The following is an 18,027-nucleotide window of genomic DNA, read 5'->3' on the forward strand; positions in this document are numbered from 1 at the left end:
AACATTAAAGGAGGAGAAAATAAATAATTTAATTTAAACAGTAAACGATGCACTCTACCCCGAAATATATAATTCAAGATCCACACAGGGTCAACACGCCAGACAACACTTAACCCGACAACAATACACACCAAAACGTTGCCAAGGTAACACCAAAACCAAAGCAACGCCACCAAAAACACGGAGGAAAACAGGCTAGAGAAAAAAATTTAATTCACCCAAAACCCCAGAAGGGGGAGGGGAGAAGAAAACATACCAAACGAATTAGAAAACAAACACAGGAAAGCAAACAGAAAGCTGAAGAAGGAAGGCTCGGTACCTTGGAGACTGTACCTTGGTTTACAAAGAAGGTTACAATTTAAAGTGCCAAAAATAATTATTTAAATTTTAAATTAATAATTCCGATTTAGTTCACGGTGAAACTTCCACCTTACTGTGATTAGTTGCCGAAACTGTTTTTCAGATTTTCGATACCACACACACAAATAGGTATTAATTTAACGACGAAGTCCAAATATTTATTATTATTATTATTATTATTTTTCCAGAAATCTTCGAAAATATCAAAATCCACTTCAGGACGACGTTTAGAATGTTTTCAAACACTGGTACATACCTTTGGTGATGAAGAAATGAGAAGAATTAAAACCTGACATTGTTGACGAAGAAATACAGTCACACGACCGGCATCCAGACCTCGTTGGGAAGTATCCAGACGAAAAATAAATCCAAAAACATGATCAGAAGAAATGGCAGGAGGTCTCCAACTGGTTCACACGGGGAAAATCCCCGTTAACGTAGAGATTACGGTGGTTTCCTGGTACTCAACCACTTCATGACGCCGGACACAAATACGCACCAGCTCGACATGGCTGACTGAAGCGAACTGAGACTCGCGTCGGCGAGCGAGCAGGGGACAAGTTTTGCCTGGTAGTAGACCAGCGCATGCGCAGTTATGCTCAACCGAACAGAGCTAGGAGAAACCGCGCGCGGCCTACGTTATCTTAAACTGTTAGTCGAGTAGTCACTTGGCACAGATATTCTAGGGCGCAAAGGCCAGTTTCAAAATGGTTATAAGGGGGAGGCTCACATTATTTAATATTGTCTCATAATAAATGCTGAGTGCATTTGACGACAATAAAAACTCAAACAAAGCAACTACAAGTTAATTATGGGAAGTGAGGCTTCCATAACAAATATGAAAAAGAAAAAACTTTCAGGTTAAATGCCCCTATGTCACTGGGGTTTAACATTTCAACTAACAGTTATAAACTCATTAACTGAATAACGTTATGTTAAATGACCTTGATATCCCCCACAGGTGAAAGAATACTAAACGATAACAATGGTCTCCTATGAAATGAAATTACAATAAAATGGAACCTTAGTTTTATTTGTTACTAGCTATATTACCCAGTGCTGCCTGGGCATTTTATATATTCTTTACTTTTAGGTATTTTATTACTTGTTAATTATGTGTGAAGATAATTTTTGTAGATTTCATTATTGTGGCTGATTAAGAACTGTTTTGCAGTTTTAGAAGTTATTGTTACCAGTATGTGTTTAATTTTAAGTCTTATAGATTATTTTGTTTCTCATTAATTTAAATAATCTCAGTAAGTTTGGACTTTTTATCATCACCACTTTCCGCCATACCTACGCAGCTGAACTGGTACTTAAACAGCATCCAGAGAGTCACACTACAACTCAGCGACCACTGAAACTATGGATTCGATGCTAATATTGGTCGTTTTCGATTATTCTTATACATCATTCCCTCCCCTAGATTTGCTGGAAGGTGTTTCACTCCTCCAGTATCTTTTCGAGATAGTAATTCATATTTGTACGAAGTTTCATTGAGAACTATTCTGGAAGGTACTGTACGCACGTACATGTACAGTTTTGGTAATTTCCTCTTTCACACCTTTTACTTTTAGGATTTGTTTTACCAGTTTCAAGTGTTCTTTTTTAAGTTTGCTTAATTGTGATGTTGATTGATTGTTCATGAACTCTTTTGCAAATTTGTAAATTTAGAAATATTTTTATGTGTATAATTGTACATTCTAGCTGAAGATTATTTTGTTTTGCATTAAAGTATTTTCTTGTGACAGCCCAGATAGTCTGGGAAGTAACTGATCCTTTCAAACAAATAATAAAAATAAGTTATAACAAAATGTATTTGTGTCGCATTATAGATATGAAGCACACGATTCCAGCTGTCACTGTGACTGTCACCAATCAGCCAATCGCCACCAAAAACTCTGTAAAAAAACTTTAATCTCGATGAATGTGGACATTTTCCTTATCACCCTTCTGAATCACCATGCCGATGGGTAGTTGAACTTGGACTCAAACGACATCCGTAGAGCCACTATTCATCTTAGTAACCCCAGAAACTATGGATTCGACACTAATATTGGCTGTTTTCGATTATTTTACATGTCACCTCCTCCCCCAGGTGTGTTTTACCCCTACGGTATCTTTTGGACATAGTAACTCATATCCGTACCGAGTTTTGTTCAGAGCTGTGATGGAGTTTGACCTGCAACTTAAAGGCATCCGCAGTGTCAGTATTTACCTAAGCAACCTCGAAAACTATGGATTCGTCAGTAATATTCATTGTTTTTGATTATTTTTTAGTATCTTCTCCTCCAACAGGGGTGGTAAGGGTGTCTTACTCCACGTCATTTTTTCCAGATATTATAGTAAGTCATGTGTGCACCAATTTTAGCTGAGAGCTATGCTGGAGTATAACACGTACTTCCATAGTCTCGATCATTTTGGACATTCCTTTTTTTCAACCCTTCTCAACCTCCATTCCGACTTGGCCTGAACTATAACTTAAATGGCATCCAAAGTGTCATGGTGTTGGAGAAGTCCTGCCCACACAGTCATTTCTTGTTTGTTTGTTTGTTTGTTTGTTTGTTTGTTTGTTTGTTTGTTTGTTTGTTTGTTTGTTTGTTTGTTTGTTTGTTTGTTTGTTTGTTTGTGGGTGGCTTACCCCACAGTGTTTTTTCCGAGACAGTCATCCGTGTAGCAGGATCTTTCCTTTGCTTAGCCTACATTTACGCATGTGCCTACTTTGAACACCAGGCCTGTATTCTATTGCAGAAACCTTGAGCTGACGTTGCTATGGTTACTGCTGGTCATTTCTTCATCCATTTCCTAGACCAGGGAAGTGTGATGCCAATATCTCCAAAACGGTTGGTTTTAGGCCCTTAAAACATTTTTTTGGGACCCATAGGGCCTTACCAAATTTTGTTGTACATGTCATGAGGCTCAAAATGAGCTTTGTTTCATCCTTTCGCCATAAGACCTATCTGTGTCGGTGCGACGTAAAGCCCCTAGCAAAAAAAAAAAAAAGTTTCATCCTTATATAGCAATTTGAATATTTTGCGTATATTAGCCTCTGTTAATGTGCCAAAAGGCCTAAATCTAGGGAATGGAGAGGGATGTTAAATTTTCTTGTAGATGGGGTTACCCATAGGGTCCTAAATGTTAAGCATACAAAATTTGGTTCAAATTGGTGGAGCAGTATGGATTTGTATAAGGTACAGACAGACAGATATCCTGCTTTAGATATACCAGGTGTTGAAGTTTCTTACTGTGATTTAGGTCCGGTTTACAATGACCCGTCACGTATCTGCTGCACCTGAAAACAAATTACATGTGCTGCTACCTGCTTATCATCCTAAACGTTCAGTGATACAATAAAATATTAATGGGAAATCCTATACATTCATTATTTACCTTAATAGCTGTATGGGTAACCTGTACTACCACCTCACTAAAAAATAAACATGTAAATAAAACTTAAGTATCTGGGACTAATGACTGCCTTGTCATCGTACCCATGCTACAGGCTGGTCACCGATGCTATGTCACTCACCCACTGTTTATGGTTTCGTGGTAAAGTCCCTTTAAGTTCCCATGCCACTTCCAATCATCTTGGTGGAAGACACACAAGTCAGCTTTTACAGATAAACAGCCCATAACCCTAAAAATACAGTAACAGCCTTTCCACATGAGGATATCATCTCACAAGCATCTCTCAAGTCCAATGAAAACATGCTCCATGGAAACAGTAGCGGCGACAAAGGGGGGGTGAGGGGGGCAGTTGCACCCCCCACTTTGTAGAGAAAACATTACATTTTTATTCCATTTTAGCCGGCTGTAACTAGGAATTATAGGATTATTATTAAAAAACAATTTGTGCAAATTTTTAATTATTAACAAAATTATTTTCAAAAATACGCACAAAATGTCGTTCGTAGTGGCTAACCGATTTGTATAGCGCCACAGCAGTAGTGGAGACTTCGCAAATGCTATGAGGAAGGGCAACAGGGGTATATTTTTTACCAAGGTCGTGGTCACATGTATGATTCACCTGCTTGCCGTGTGCATTCGTCAGTCTCGCAGTCTCTTTAATATTGTCTGTGAGTTTCTTAGAGTGTACTCAAATACTATATGATTCTATTTAATTGTAATACTTGTGTAATATTGTTTCTTAGGTGAAAGTACAGTATTGAATCAAAATCTCAAAAAAACTGTTATTGCCGCACTTAAGTTAGTAAACTATCAACCTTTACCTTTCTGTCGAAATTCGCTCAAAGAGCATCAAATCTTACAATTTTGTAGCATTTTAACCAAACACCTAGGCACTTTCATGTCTAATGTCACCTATTGCAATTTCAAACACCTCTCAAGTTTGGAATAATAAGCCATTTAAATCTTGAAATAATTGTATGCTTCTAGTCTTCCTAAAAGAATCGTTTTCCAGTGCACAAAACGGCAAGTCACCCTCCGTTAACACAACAGGTGGAGTATGTTACACTGCTGGTTGACTCAAGCTCCCATTAAACCTGATCACGGTCACATACAAAGCTTTCCAAAGCAATTCTGTACATTTACAAACAAACTGCAATAAAATATCATTTAACCAATGTGGAATAACACAGCCCAAAATGTCCCAACCTTACATGACAATGTTATCAGAAATTTTGCACGACAGTACACACTCTCAGGTCATAAATATGTTGGAAACATAGCATTATAATTTCATCGCTCTTTACTAAATGTCATGACAACAATCCCACACAAATGAGGAAGTGGAAACCATGAAATAAATTGTCTCCCTGAGCTATATAAAAGAATGCCTTCCCAGATCATAACATTACACCAAGACTCCTGCCCGGAATACATAACCCCTCTGGGACAACACATAATGTCAGGACTCCTGTCTGGAATACACATCCTTTCTGGGACAACACTACCAAAATTGCCTACTTCAGGACAACAAACACCTCACCTTCTGTTTTGAATTTTCTATAGTAGAAGTCCATTATTACAAGAATTTATAACGGCAATGAATTGGATAAGGGATTGTGCACAGTGTGATGTTACCCGAGTCCAGTTAATGGAGGGGGGTGTGTGTGTGCGTGTGTGGATAGTATGGTCATGATTTCCACGTTCTTTGAGGAATTTCTATGATCACTATCAGAAGCAGACCTTCCATTCTCTGATGAAGGCAAACATCATTTGGCAGAAAGTTTGGCTTTGTTTTAGTAGTAAATAAGTGGCTTTAACCCTTTCCACTCAAATGTCGAGGTCTGTTCGACACTCGCTCTTTATTTCAAAAACCGAACAAGTGGGGGATAAGAATTTTTGTTCTGGCTAATAGTGCTACTGGGTACATCCATTCTTTGATTTCTTATTATGGAAAAGTTACTGCAGTTGTAAATAACGTAGAATATGCCAATAAACCGTTCACTAAAATGATTGTCTGCAATTTGGTAGACAGGCTGGCTGTTGCAGTAGGGGAATCAGTGGAATGTTACAAGGTTTTCATGGACAGATATTACACTAGTGTCAGCTTGGCTGAGGAACTTCTGAAATGGAAATTTTACCTTATTGGTACACTTATTCCTGGCAGGATAGGAAATCCACCAGATATAAGAAAGAGCCTGAAACTGAAAGTGGGCAAGGCTTATTGTGTAAGAGATCTTATGGTCTTAGGGTGGAAGGACTAGTGTGTTGTTTTGATGCTGTCTACTTGTCATAACATAGCAACACAAATTGTGAGCTCATATGGAAAAGGAGGCCAACAAAAGGACACACTAAAGTCTATTGTTGTGTGTAATTACACAAAGGAAATGGGCAGGGTCGACTCGGCCGATCATTTATCTGCTACTTTCTCATTCATAAGAAAAACTCTAAAATGGTGGATGAAAATGTTTTTCTGCCGATTAGAAATAGCCGTTGTAAATTCATACATAATTTACTGCCAGAACCTGAAGAAGTTTGGAGCTAAGCCCATGGACCATCTCAGATTCCAGGGGCAACTGATAAAATGTCTGATTGGTGATCATCACGTTCTGAAAAAACAGTCTCAGTCATTAGCATTTGCCACAAACAAGGAAGAAGTAGAAAGACTGGATGGAAGATAACACCTCCGTGACCAGTAGGCTAAGAACAAGCATAAGGACTGTGCTGTGTGTAGCAACAGGAAAGGGAAAGGAATGTGCCGTGAAACTATTTACTTTTGTGAAACATGTTCAAATAATCCAGCTTTGCACCTTGGTATTTGTTTCAAAAGGTTCCACACACTAAAAAACTATAAAACTCAGTAAGTGTATTAATAGATTATCTATACTTTTTTGTGTGGTCATAAGCAATAAATAAGTTTCATACATATTTTTGACACAAATGAACGCAAGTGGGCTGAAAATAAAATTTCTCAACCAGCGAGCAGAAAGGGTTAATCAAGATAATCATATTTAATTACTTATTTTAATACAATGAACCATGAAAACCTACATTCATTAACACATGCACTTTCCTCTTTTTTTGCACAACAGAATTTAAGGTGGATGTAGGTATCCCCATGTCCACTCATTTTTTGTTATTATTATCCGTCACTATTTTCAGAATACCTATGTAATTTTCTTGGAAATTGTAATGTACTTTCTCTTTACACTCATTTTCACTCCTCACATTAATTTGCCCAAGAGCAATAACATATAAATGCCATGAAGCATAATGTGAGGTGAACAAATCTTGTATGGACCTATGGACCATAATGGGTGTCAAAGTCACTGCTACCTCAACCCCTCTGATGCAGAGGGATAGTTTCTACTGTAGGTGGAAGTTACAACCTGTTTCAAAATTTTAAGTTAAGAGAAATGCTTCTAGCAACAAAATTATAAAAGTCAGCAATAATATTTAGATGTATACACTTTGTTTCATACTTATAGAGACTTCAAATTTGATCATATAAGCATAAAAACATTAAAAAAAGAAAAAAAATATTTTAAATTAATAAATTGCTGGAGCTGTATCTTAATTAAAGGCATGGCCAATTCCTTCCCTCCCCTAGGCCTATGCTATCCCATTGGTGCCATAAGACCTATCTGTGTCCGTGCAATGTAAAGCCAATTTAAAAAAAAAAATAAAAAAAAAATAAATGGTATTGCAATTATAGAAATTCTTCCACAACCTCTTCCTTCTCCCCCATATAAAAATTGTTCTATGAACATATCTTGAGAAATTATATAATTTCTATAATACTCACAATTCGTAACTCATCATTGGTGTTATTGTACATTTCCTAAGATGTATCTCCTTGCTCCACTTCTTCAATTGTACTTTAAAAATTAAAAAAATTAAAAATAATAAATATGACCATGACATAATAATTTTTAAAATAAGAGATTCGAAAAGTGTATGTTGTTTACTGTATCAATTTTCATATGAAATACTACAGGTATCATAGCAATAGAGTGCAATTTTAGCCAAAGCAGTTTGTATAATACTTTTTTTAAGCTACAAAAATCTATTTACTTAAGATTTTCTTTCTGTAGGTGACATGGTATAGAAATGGACATCTTCTTCTTGACTTCATGGTTAAAGGTCTGATAAGATTATCTAAAAATCAGATTCTGCAGATTCCTAGTGTCAAGTTGGCAGATGTTGGTGAATATCAGTGTGTGGCTGAGAACAAAGTTGGAAGTGCCGAACGAAAATTCCATTTGGAAGTACATGGTAAGAGCTTAGTTTTTTTTTAGTTTCCTCTGTAAGTCTCATAATAACATAACAATATTTCATTTAAACAGATAAGTTAATCAGAGTCTTATAACATGTCCTTCGGTGAGGTTACATTTTTCCTTTATAATCCATCAAGAAATTTGTAACCTGCTGGCTTGCTAATGTGTCTACCATTATCAGTTTCTCCTCATTCAGCTGCCAGGTTGGGATGTTGATGGCACCTTTCCATCTTCCTCTATCCAACCACCATTATTCTTTCTTAACCATGTTCCAATCCAGGTTTGTTCTAATTTTACCATTCTTGATTGTTTTCAACCACCTTAGTCTGGGTATCTCTCTTGTCCTCCTTCCTTCTATCTGGATCTCCACTATCTGCTTTAGTATCCTCTTTCTACCATCCTCTTAACATGTCCAGAACATCTAGGCTTACTTTTCTCCATTCTGTTGTAAAGCTTTACCACTCTGATTTTCTTCCTATTCTTGGGATCTGGTCAAGGTCAACTGCTACAGGATGGAGTAGACCATACAGCCAATGACTCAACAATGAATGCTGGGTGGTGGTAAATAACCTGACTCCAAAGGGGCCAACAGATTTAGGCAGAAGAGCTCTTACAGGTGGGTGCTGGTCCCCTGTTGAGGGAAATGCCACTGAAATCCACAATGCAGCATGTGTTCTCCAGATTAGGGGCAGCTACAAAAGGCATATCTACTGTAGGTTAGGGGCAGGCACATTGAAAACTGGCAATTAGGTATAAAATGCCTTTAGGTGTGGCAAGTCCACCATAAGAATATCCTTTCTGAAGCATCAAAGTGGATCAGGACAATGAGAGGGCACAATAATATAGATCAATGATCCACTGCCTGATCCAACTCCTTGGACAAAGATGATGGGAAAAGAAGAGGATAGGTACAGTAGGAGAGGGAGTATTCATACTGGTGAAAGAAAACTTTGTTAGCTATGAAACGTTAAGGATGAGAAACATAAAATTCTAGGTGTTAAGGCTCATCTCAAAAGGTAATAGGCAAGTTGATGTTTTTGGGGTGGACAAATTCGGGAAGGGTAGTGCTGATGCTGATTCAGAAGTATTTGATAAGCTAATCAGTTATGAGGAGAACAACACAAGGAATGTTACTGTAGCAGGTGAACTCAGATTACCAAATGTTAACTGGGAATGTAATGTGAATGACAGAAAGCATGAACAACTAATCATAAATAAGGTAATCTAGAAATGACAGCTTGAATCAGAAAGTTATGGAACAACTAACTAGAAAGAAAAATACTCTAAACATACTACTGATAAAACCAGATGAGTTCTACAGACAAACTGAAGTGATCGATGGTATAAATCAGGGGTTTCCAATTTGTAAGGGCTCAAGGGCCATATTGGAAACATCAGTCATATTTGCGGGCCCCACTTGAATAATAGACAAATTTTCATATAATTCTGCAAATAGTACTGAAGTACCATTATGAAATAACATGCATAGTTTCAAGTGAAATTATTTTACAATTGCATAAAAGAGTGAAATTTGGAACCAAACTGAGTGGGATGATGCGCTGGCCTTCTAACCCCAACTTGGCAGGTTCTATCCTCGTTCAGTTCAGCAGTATTTACACGTGCTCAAATACGTCAGACTCATGTTGGTAGATTAACTGGTACATTAAAGAACTCCTGCAGAAAAAAATTTCGGCACTTCGGCGTCTCCGAAAACCACCAAAAATAGTTAGTGGAACGTAAAAACAATAATATTATCATTTGAAATTTGCATGTTAATTTTTTAAAATACATACATACATACATACATACATACATACATACATACATACATACATACATACATACATACATACATACATACATACATACATACATACATACATATATCATTATAGACCGTTATGCCTTTCAGCCTCTGTGAATTTACTAAATGTTGCCACAATCCTCTATTTGCAACATGCCTCATTTAGTTCTATACCTCTTATCTTTAAATTGTTAGAAACTGAGTCTAACCATCAGCATCTTGGTCTCCTTCTACTTCTCTTACCCTCCAAAACAGAGTCCATTATTGTCTTAGGTAACTTCTCCTCCTCCATTTGCCTCATATGACTGCACCACCGAAGCCGGTTTATGCGTACAGCTTCATCTATGAAGTTCATTCCTAACTCAGCCTTTATCTCCTCATTCCGAGTACCCTCCTGCCATTGTTCCCACCAGTTTGTACCAGCAATCATTGTCATTCTCATAGTCTGTTACTTCTAACTTATGAATAAGATATCCTGAATCCACCCAGCTTTTGCTCCCATAAAGCAAAGTTGGTCTGAAAACAGACCGATGTAAAGATAGTTTCGTCCAGGAGCTGACTTCCTTCTTACTGAATACTGTTGATCGCAACTGTGAGCTCACTGCATTAGCTTTACTGCACCTTGATTCAATCTCAGCAGTTTCAAGAGGAAATCAGAGCTAAAATACCAATAACAGACACAAAGAAAGGTAATGAAGAATGGAATGATTTTAAGGAAAGTCTGGTTGGTAGTGCAGATAAAATATGTGGAAGAACAAGCAGAAGAGTGAGAGAGAAAAGAACATCTTGGTGGAATGATAAAGTGAAAGAAGCCATAATGAAAAGGAATAAAGCCAAAAAACTTCTTGATGTGGCTAAGTCTGACAGAAGAATCAACAGTGACCAAATAGACAACAATAAATTGGAAGAGATAGCAAAGGAATATAGATACAGAAAGTTGGAAGTCAAGAGAATTGTACGGGAAGAAAAAGAGAAAAGTTGGAAAGAATTTACAACTAAACTGGAAGAAGACAGTAAAGGGAATATGAAAATGATATATGGAATAGTTAAAAGTAAAAGATCAGATAAAGAAGCAATTACAGCCCTGGAGACAGCAGATGGGAATATAGTTCGCAATATGAAAGATATCATGGATACAATGGGGCAGAATTTTGACAAGCTCCTAAATGGCCCTAAAGAGATCTCTGTTGAGGATGTAGGACAGAAAACAATAGAGGAAGATATCCCAATTACATGGACAGAAGTAGAGCAAGCTCTCCACAGGATGAAAAGTGGTAAGTCAGCAGGAGCTGATGAAATTACAGCTGACATGATTAAAGCTGCTGGTCCACCAGGAATACAGTGGCTGTATAGAGTTCTCAGAACAATATGGAAGGATAATGAAATACCTGAAGATTGGACAAAAGGTGTGATAGTTCCTATCTTTAAGAAAGGGAGTAGAAGGAAAAGTGAAAATTACAGAGGCATTACCCTCCTATCACACGGCCTTAAAATTATGGAGAAGATCATTGAAGCCAGAGTAAGGGATATACTAGAGCCTATCTTAGAAGAGGAACAACATGGTTTTAGGACTGGAAGAAGCACAACAGATCTGATATTTGCTTTGAGGATGTTGGCAGAGAAACACTGGGAAAGAGGAAAAGAACTAATTATTGTGTTTATGGACCTTGAAAAGGCGTATGATAATGTTCCTAGATCAACTATTTGGAAAAGTCTTAGAAAACTTGGTGTACCGGAGTACCTTATTAGGAAGATCCAAATGCTATATAGTAATTGTAAAAGCTGTGTCAGAATTGGAGATGGTCACTCTGAATGGTTCAATACAACCAAAGGAGTACAACAGGGAAGTGCCTTGTCACCACTTCTATTCATAGCAGTTATGGATACCATTTTAAAGGAACTAAAAGGAAAAGGTAATAAAGATCTTCAGGCTCTGGTGTTTGCAGATGATGTGGCAATATGGGATGAAACAGAGGAGGGAGTGCAAAATAATCTGAATGCATGGTGTAAGAAGTTTGATGACTATGGAATGAAATTAGACCCATCAAAAACAGTAGCATTAAAAATCAGCAGACATTATATAGAATGCAACATAAAAATACAGGACCACCAAGTTGAAGTAGTACACCAATTCAGTTATTTAGGAAGCGTAATCGCTAGTAATAACAGAGCTGAGAGAGAAATAACAAACAGAGTAACCAAAGGCTCTAACTTTTACAGCATCGTTAGACACCTACTATGGGATCAGAAAGTCCCACAAAGAACAAAAATGACCCTGTACAAGTCATATTTCATTCCTATCCTTACATATTCTCTGGAAACCTGCACACTAACATCAAAGGATTATAGTAGGATTCAAGCCTGTGAAATGAAATTTCCTAGAACTGCCCTCCAAAAGACCCGACTTGATCATGTGAAAAATGATGAGATCCGATCTAACCTAGGTCTAAATGAATCGATGGAGGAAAGACTCAGGTCATCTAGACTTAAATGGTTTGGGCATGTTAAACGAATGAATAGCACAAGGTTACCATGTGCTTATTTGGAAAAGAGAATAACAGGTAGAAGACCAGCTGGAAGATCAAGAAGAAGATGGATGGACCAACTGAGGGAAGACGTGGAGAGAAGAGGATGGAACTGGGAATCTGTCTTGGACAACGAAATGTTTTTGAATAGGCAACTTTGGAAGACGCTCGTTTTCAAACACCCTACCCGGCTCGCTGGAAGGGCAAACCGATGATGATGATGATGATGATTCAATCTCACTATATTACCATCCTAGGAGAACACACAACCTAAATACATGAAATTATTTACCTGTTCCAGCTTTGTATCACCAATCTAACATTAGGTAAGGTAAGGGTTATTCTGCCTGAAGGCAGGTCCGAACTTCTGCAGAGGTGTTCCTGAGCTGGAGTTTACATGCGGTAGGGTAGCCAGTTCCTTTCCACTTCTCCATTCCCTTACCCCCTACCAACAGCGCGTGGCAACCCATCCAACTCCTGACCACGCCCAATGTTGCTTAACTTTGGAGATCTCACGGGATCTGGTGTTTCAACACGGCTACGGCCGTTGGCAATCTAACATTCAGTTCTGTTGAATTTCTTACCTACTGACATCAAATTAATCTTGGAAAAGCTCAATTTCATACCATACTCATTGCACGTATTTTCAAGTTTCAAGATATTAGACTGCAGGCTTTCGCCACAATCTGCCATTAAGACCAAGTCATCAGCATAGGCCAGGCTGCTTACTACACTTCCACCTAACTGAATCCCTTCCTGCCACTTTATACCTTTCAACAGATGATCCATGTAAACTATGAACAACAAAGGTGAAAGATTACAGCCTTGCCTCACCCCTGTAAGTACCCTGAACCATCAATTGTACTATCAATTCTCACTGCAGCCCAATTGCCAACATAAATGCCTTTGATTGATTTTAATAATCTACCCTTCATCCCATAGTCCCCCAGTATGGCAAACATCTTTTTCCTCGGTACCCTGTCATATGCGTTTTCTAGATCTATGAAACATAAACACAACTGTCGTAGCATTTTTTTAATTACCTGGCACATACTGAAAATCTGATCCTGACAACCCCTCTGTGATCTGAAACCGCACTGCTTTTCATCCAACTTCCACTCAACCACAGATCATACCTTCCCAAGATGTCAGTGGATACTTTGCCTGGTATACTAATCAATAGGGATACCTTGATGGTTGTTGCAATTCTTCCTGTTCCCTTGCTTATAGACAGGTGCAATTACTGCTTTTGTCCAATCTGAAGGTACCTTACTAACACTCCATGCTACTCTTACTACTCTATGAAGCCATTTCATACCTGCCTTCCCACTATATTTAACCATTTAAGATCTAATTTCATCTATTCCTGCTGCCTTATGACAATGGAGTTTATTTACCATCCTTTCCACTTCCTCAAACATAATTTCACCAACATCATTTTCCTCCTCCCCATGAGCTTGGCTGTTTGCAACACCACCAGGATGATTTCCTTTCATATTGAGAAGATGTTCAAAACATTCCGTCCACCTCTCCAGCGATTCCCTGGGATCTATTATGAGTTCACCTGCATTACCCAAAACACTGTTCATTTCCTTTTTCCCTCCCTTCCTAAGATTCTTTATTACTGTCCAGAAAGGTTTCCCTGCTGCTTGACCTAGCCTTTCCAGGTTATTACTAAAATCTTCCCACAACTTCTTTTTGGATTCAACAACTCTTTCTTTTGCTCTGTTTCTTTCATCTATGTGCATTTCCCTGTCTGCATCAGCCCTTGATTGGAGCCATTTCTGATAAGCCCTCTTGTTATGTTACAAGCTGCTCTCACTTCATCATTTCATCAAGATGTTTGCTTTTTTCCATCTTTACACACAGTTGTTCCTAGGCATTCCCTTGCTGTTTCTACTACAGCATCCCTGTATGCCATCCATTCTCTTTCTATATCCTGAACCTGCTTACTTTCTACTGTTCGAAAGTTCTCACTAATCATATCCATGTAATTCTGTCTAATTTGCTCATCCTGGAGATTTTCTACCCTTATTCGTTTGCAGACAGATTTCACTTTCTTTATCCTATGCCTAGAGAAACTTCATTCACTACAGATCAGATAGTGGTCTGTATCATAAAAAAATCCAGAAAAAAATCCATATATTCCTAACAGATTTCCTGAATTCGAAGTCGGTTAAGATATAGTCTATTATGGATCTGGTACCCCTACCCTCCCATGTGTAGTGGTGAATAGCATTATGCTTGAAGAATGTATTCATAACTGCTAAACCCATACTAGCACAGAAGTCCAGTAAACGCTTCCTGTTCTTATTAGCTTCTATATCTTCCCCACATTTACCAATCACCCTTTCATATCCTTCAGTTCTATTTCCAACTCTCGCATTGAAATCGCCCATTAACACTATCCTATCCTTGCTGTTGACCCTGACTATGATGTCTCTCAATGCTTCTAAATCTTGTCAACTCCATCCTTCTCTGCACCCTCACATGGTGAATACACTGAGACAATTCTCATCCTAATTCCTCCAACTGCCAAATCTACCCACATCATTCGCTCATTTACATGCCTAACAGAAACTTTGTTTCGTGCAATGCTATTCCTGATAAACAGTCATACCCCACACTCTGCCCTTCCTTTTTTAACACCTGTCAAGTACCGTACACTTTATAATCTGCTATCTCTTCCTTGTTATCTCCACTTACTTGAGTATCACTTACTCCTAGCACATCCAAATGCATCCTCTTTGCTGCCTCAGCCAGTTCTACTTTCTTTCTTCCATAAGCCCCATTAATATTGATAGCTCCCCATTGAATTCCATTTTGTTCGCAAAGTTGTTTCCAAGGAGTCCATCACCTGTCAAATGGGAGTGGGACTCCATTACTCCCATAAGTCCAAGGCTTGCTTAAAATGTTCTGAACTCTGTAAATTTGTGAGTCAGGATGCCACCCTACTTACACATAGTCTAAGTGAGGATCTCTCCTCTTAACGGGTTGTAGACCACCGGTGAATTGTATAGTCCTAGCCGCTTGAGCACAAGGAGGGCCATGACTCAGAATATGTCCAAGATCCCCACTCCTATTCTGTAGCAACTGGTATCCCTACTCTCAGGACCACTTATTAGGCCATTCAGCCATTGCCCATGGTTTACGAACTAGGACGTGAACTACAGTAACCCACACCATGAGCCGTAAAAATAATCTGTTCATATCAACTGAACACTTAAAAAGAGGAAATAATATTACAGAATGTATTAGTTCTGATTTGGGTCTATAAGGGTCCATCGTCAGAGCCTCTTCGTAGTTCTGTATCCTGACGATCGTCCTCCCTGGATGGATCTCAGTACCACGTAGTTTATCACAGGCGCCAGCCGCCTCGAGTTTGGTGTCACCTCAGGATAACTCTTCCATAATCACGTTTCCTGGTCGCTCAGTCTCGGCGCCGAATTCCCACCGCGGTGTTATATCAGCGCCCTGAGTCCTCTCCTGCAGCTGGACTCGGTAAATGGCTCTCGGTTGCTGGACACAGCAGCGCACGTCGAGCACTCCCACAACCTCCTCGTAGGTCGAACTTGGCTGGGGGCTGTGTTGTACTCTCATCTTCTGTACACATAGTCCAGCGATTGGATATTCGGCACTCTTCTTGGACATCGATCCGGTCTCAAACTGGGTACGGCATGTTCTGTTGGAAGTAATCCCGTCATCCCTTGGGTTTTCCAACTTCACAATGGTGGAGCCGCCGTCACTGCTAGCAGGATTCATTCGCGTCTCCACAGTCATCGTTTTCGCACGCAGGGCACTAACTTCCGCCACTGGGCCTCGAACTTCGGACTCCACACCCATGAGCATTTCTTTGGATCGCTTCTCGTCCAGTTCGTTTTTGTCTTGCACATCGTCATTGTCGACCTCTTTTTCGAGAGAACGCACTTCACTTTCCGACTTCACCTGCTCACTTTTCCGTTCACTTAAGTCTGTTTTCAGTTGGTCCCTGTTAGAACTCCGTTCAGACCTCAGTTCACTAACGAGTTTGCCATAGCTAGATAGGATTTTATTTTCAAGTTCACTAAACTTGCTTAGAAAAATCTGCAGCTGTTCGGAATTCATTTCACTCTAAGAAATTTCTGCCGACTACAAAATACGCTACCAGGTACTCGATTCTGACACCAGTTTTAACGTAAGAGGTTATCCACTAGTAATTTACCACACTTGTTCATCCCACTTCTGACGCCTAGTTGTCGCATGCTGGCGGGGTAAATAAATTAATAAATGAGTACAGAACCTGGTAGCGTCCTATTTCTAAGATTTATTATCTAAACACTACAATTACACACACACACACACGCACGCACGCACGCACGCACACACACACACACACAATAGCCGAGCTTACAACTTACACAAGTGCACAGTTACACACTTACACGGTTCGCGCTCTCTCTCTTAGTTTCTCATGTTCCATCTACAATGACAAACACACACACAGAGTCATTGATTATTTACACTACACTCCCTCAGCCACTCAGTCACACTCGTTAGCGCTGTCATGGTCCACAGCCTACACGTCAGTCTCGCAGGTCGGGATAGTATCCGCTGTTCACTCAACCCGTCGAACCCCGTTCGCAGTCTGCATATGTCGGCACTCAGTGTTCCCTTCGTGCTGCTCCAGAACACCCAAGATTCTTCTCCAGCAGCTGGTCTCAAGGGACTCGCACACCCGACATCAGAGAAACAGGAACGAGTCCTCGGCTCCAACAGGCAGCTACTCCATCTGGCTGACATCTCAGCCCAGGCTATCACTGACTGCGCTCTTCACTAACTCACACCAGCGAACTCAATCTCTCTCTTGCTCACTCACTCACTAACTCACTCTCACTCCAAGTTACTCCTCTTCTTATATACCTGCTCTGGGCCTTCCAGAACAGTCCGGATGCTAGATGTATTCAGGAACCTCGCGAGATAGAAGACTCCAGATTAATAGTCGAGTAATTTCCGTCGTCCCATGTGGCGCGACCACGGATAGAAGAGAGAAGGGCTGGCTCAGCACTTACATGTTGCTCGCGATTGGCGCGGTCGAGCGTAAAGGGGGTGGGGCGATGGGTGACGAACTCGGCCCGTAGCAAGTTGGCATGGCGGACGCTATAACCATTACAATATTATTATTATTATTATTATTATTATTATTATTATTATTATTATTATTATTATTATTATTATTCTTGCGTTCCGGCCTTCTAAGGACCACGTTACAATTTCAATTGTTCCTCCTTAGTTCTTTCCTTTTCTTCCAGTATTCTTTCATTGTTTCACTGTGCTTCTTTTTCCTGTCTTCAGTCCACTTTGTGCCTGTTTTCTTTTCCTTCCTCCCTTCAAATCCTTCCATTTGTAAGACTTTCTTCCTAAAAATCTTTCTTTCCAATAATTCTTCTTCTCGTATGTTGTTCCTTTCCAGGTCTTTCTTGACTTCTTGAATCCAGGTGGTAGTTGATTTCTTTTCCCAAAGGTACTTGAAGATTCGTTTAGTTAGTCTATTGTCATCCATTCTGTAAATGTGTCCAAGAAATAGCAATCTCCTTTTTCTTATTGTTTCTGATATGTTTTCTACGTTCTGGTAAATTTCATTGTTACTTCTTCTTCTTCTTCTTCTTCTTCTTCTCCT

The 18,027-nt window shown here is 39.3% G+C and overlaps 1 protein-coding gene across 1 annotated transcript in view; it reads left to right on the top strand.

The window, feature by feature from the left end:
* The window catches only part of LOC136858421 (hemicentin-1), a 357,960-nt gene that overhangs the window by 228,819 nt on the left and 111,114 nt on the right, over positions 1–18,027 (top strand). Inside the window, exon 27 of the mRNA XM_067137953.2 lies at positions 7,860–8,040. Coding sequence (XP_066994054.2) covers positions 7,860–8,040 — 181 coding nt within the window. The remainder of the gene's footprint in view (positions 1–7,859; positions 8,041–18,027) is intronic.

Source organism: Anabrus simplex, chromosome 1 (assembly GCF_040414725.1).
Source record: "Anabrus simplex isolate iqAnaSimp1 chromosome 1, ASM4041472v1, whole genome shotgun sequence".
Classification (NCBI taxonomy): Eukaryota; Metazoa; Arthropoda; class Insecta; order Orthoptera; family Tettigoniidae; genus Anabrus; species Anabrus simplex.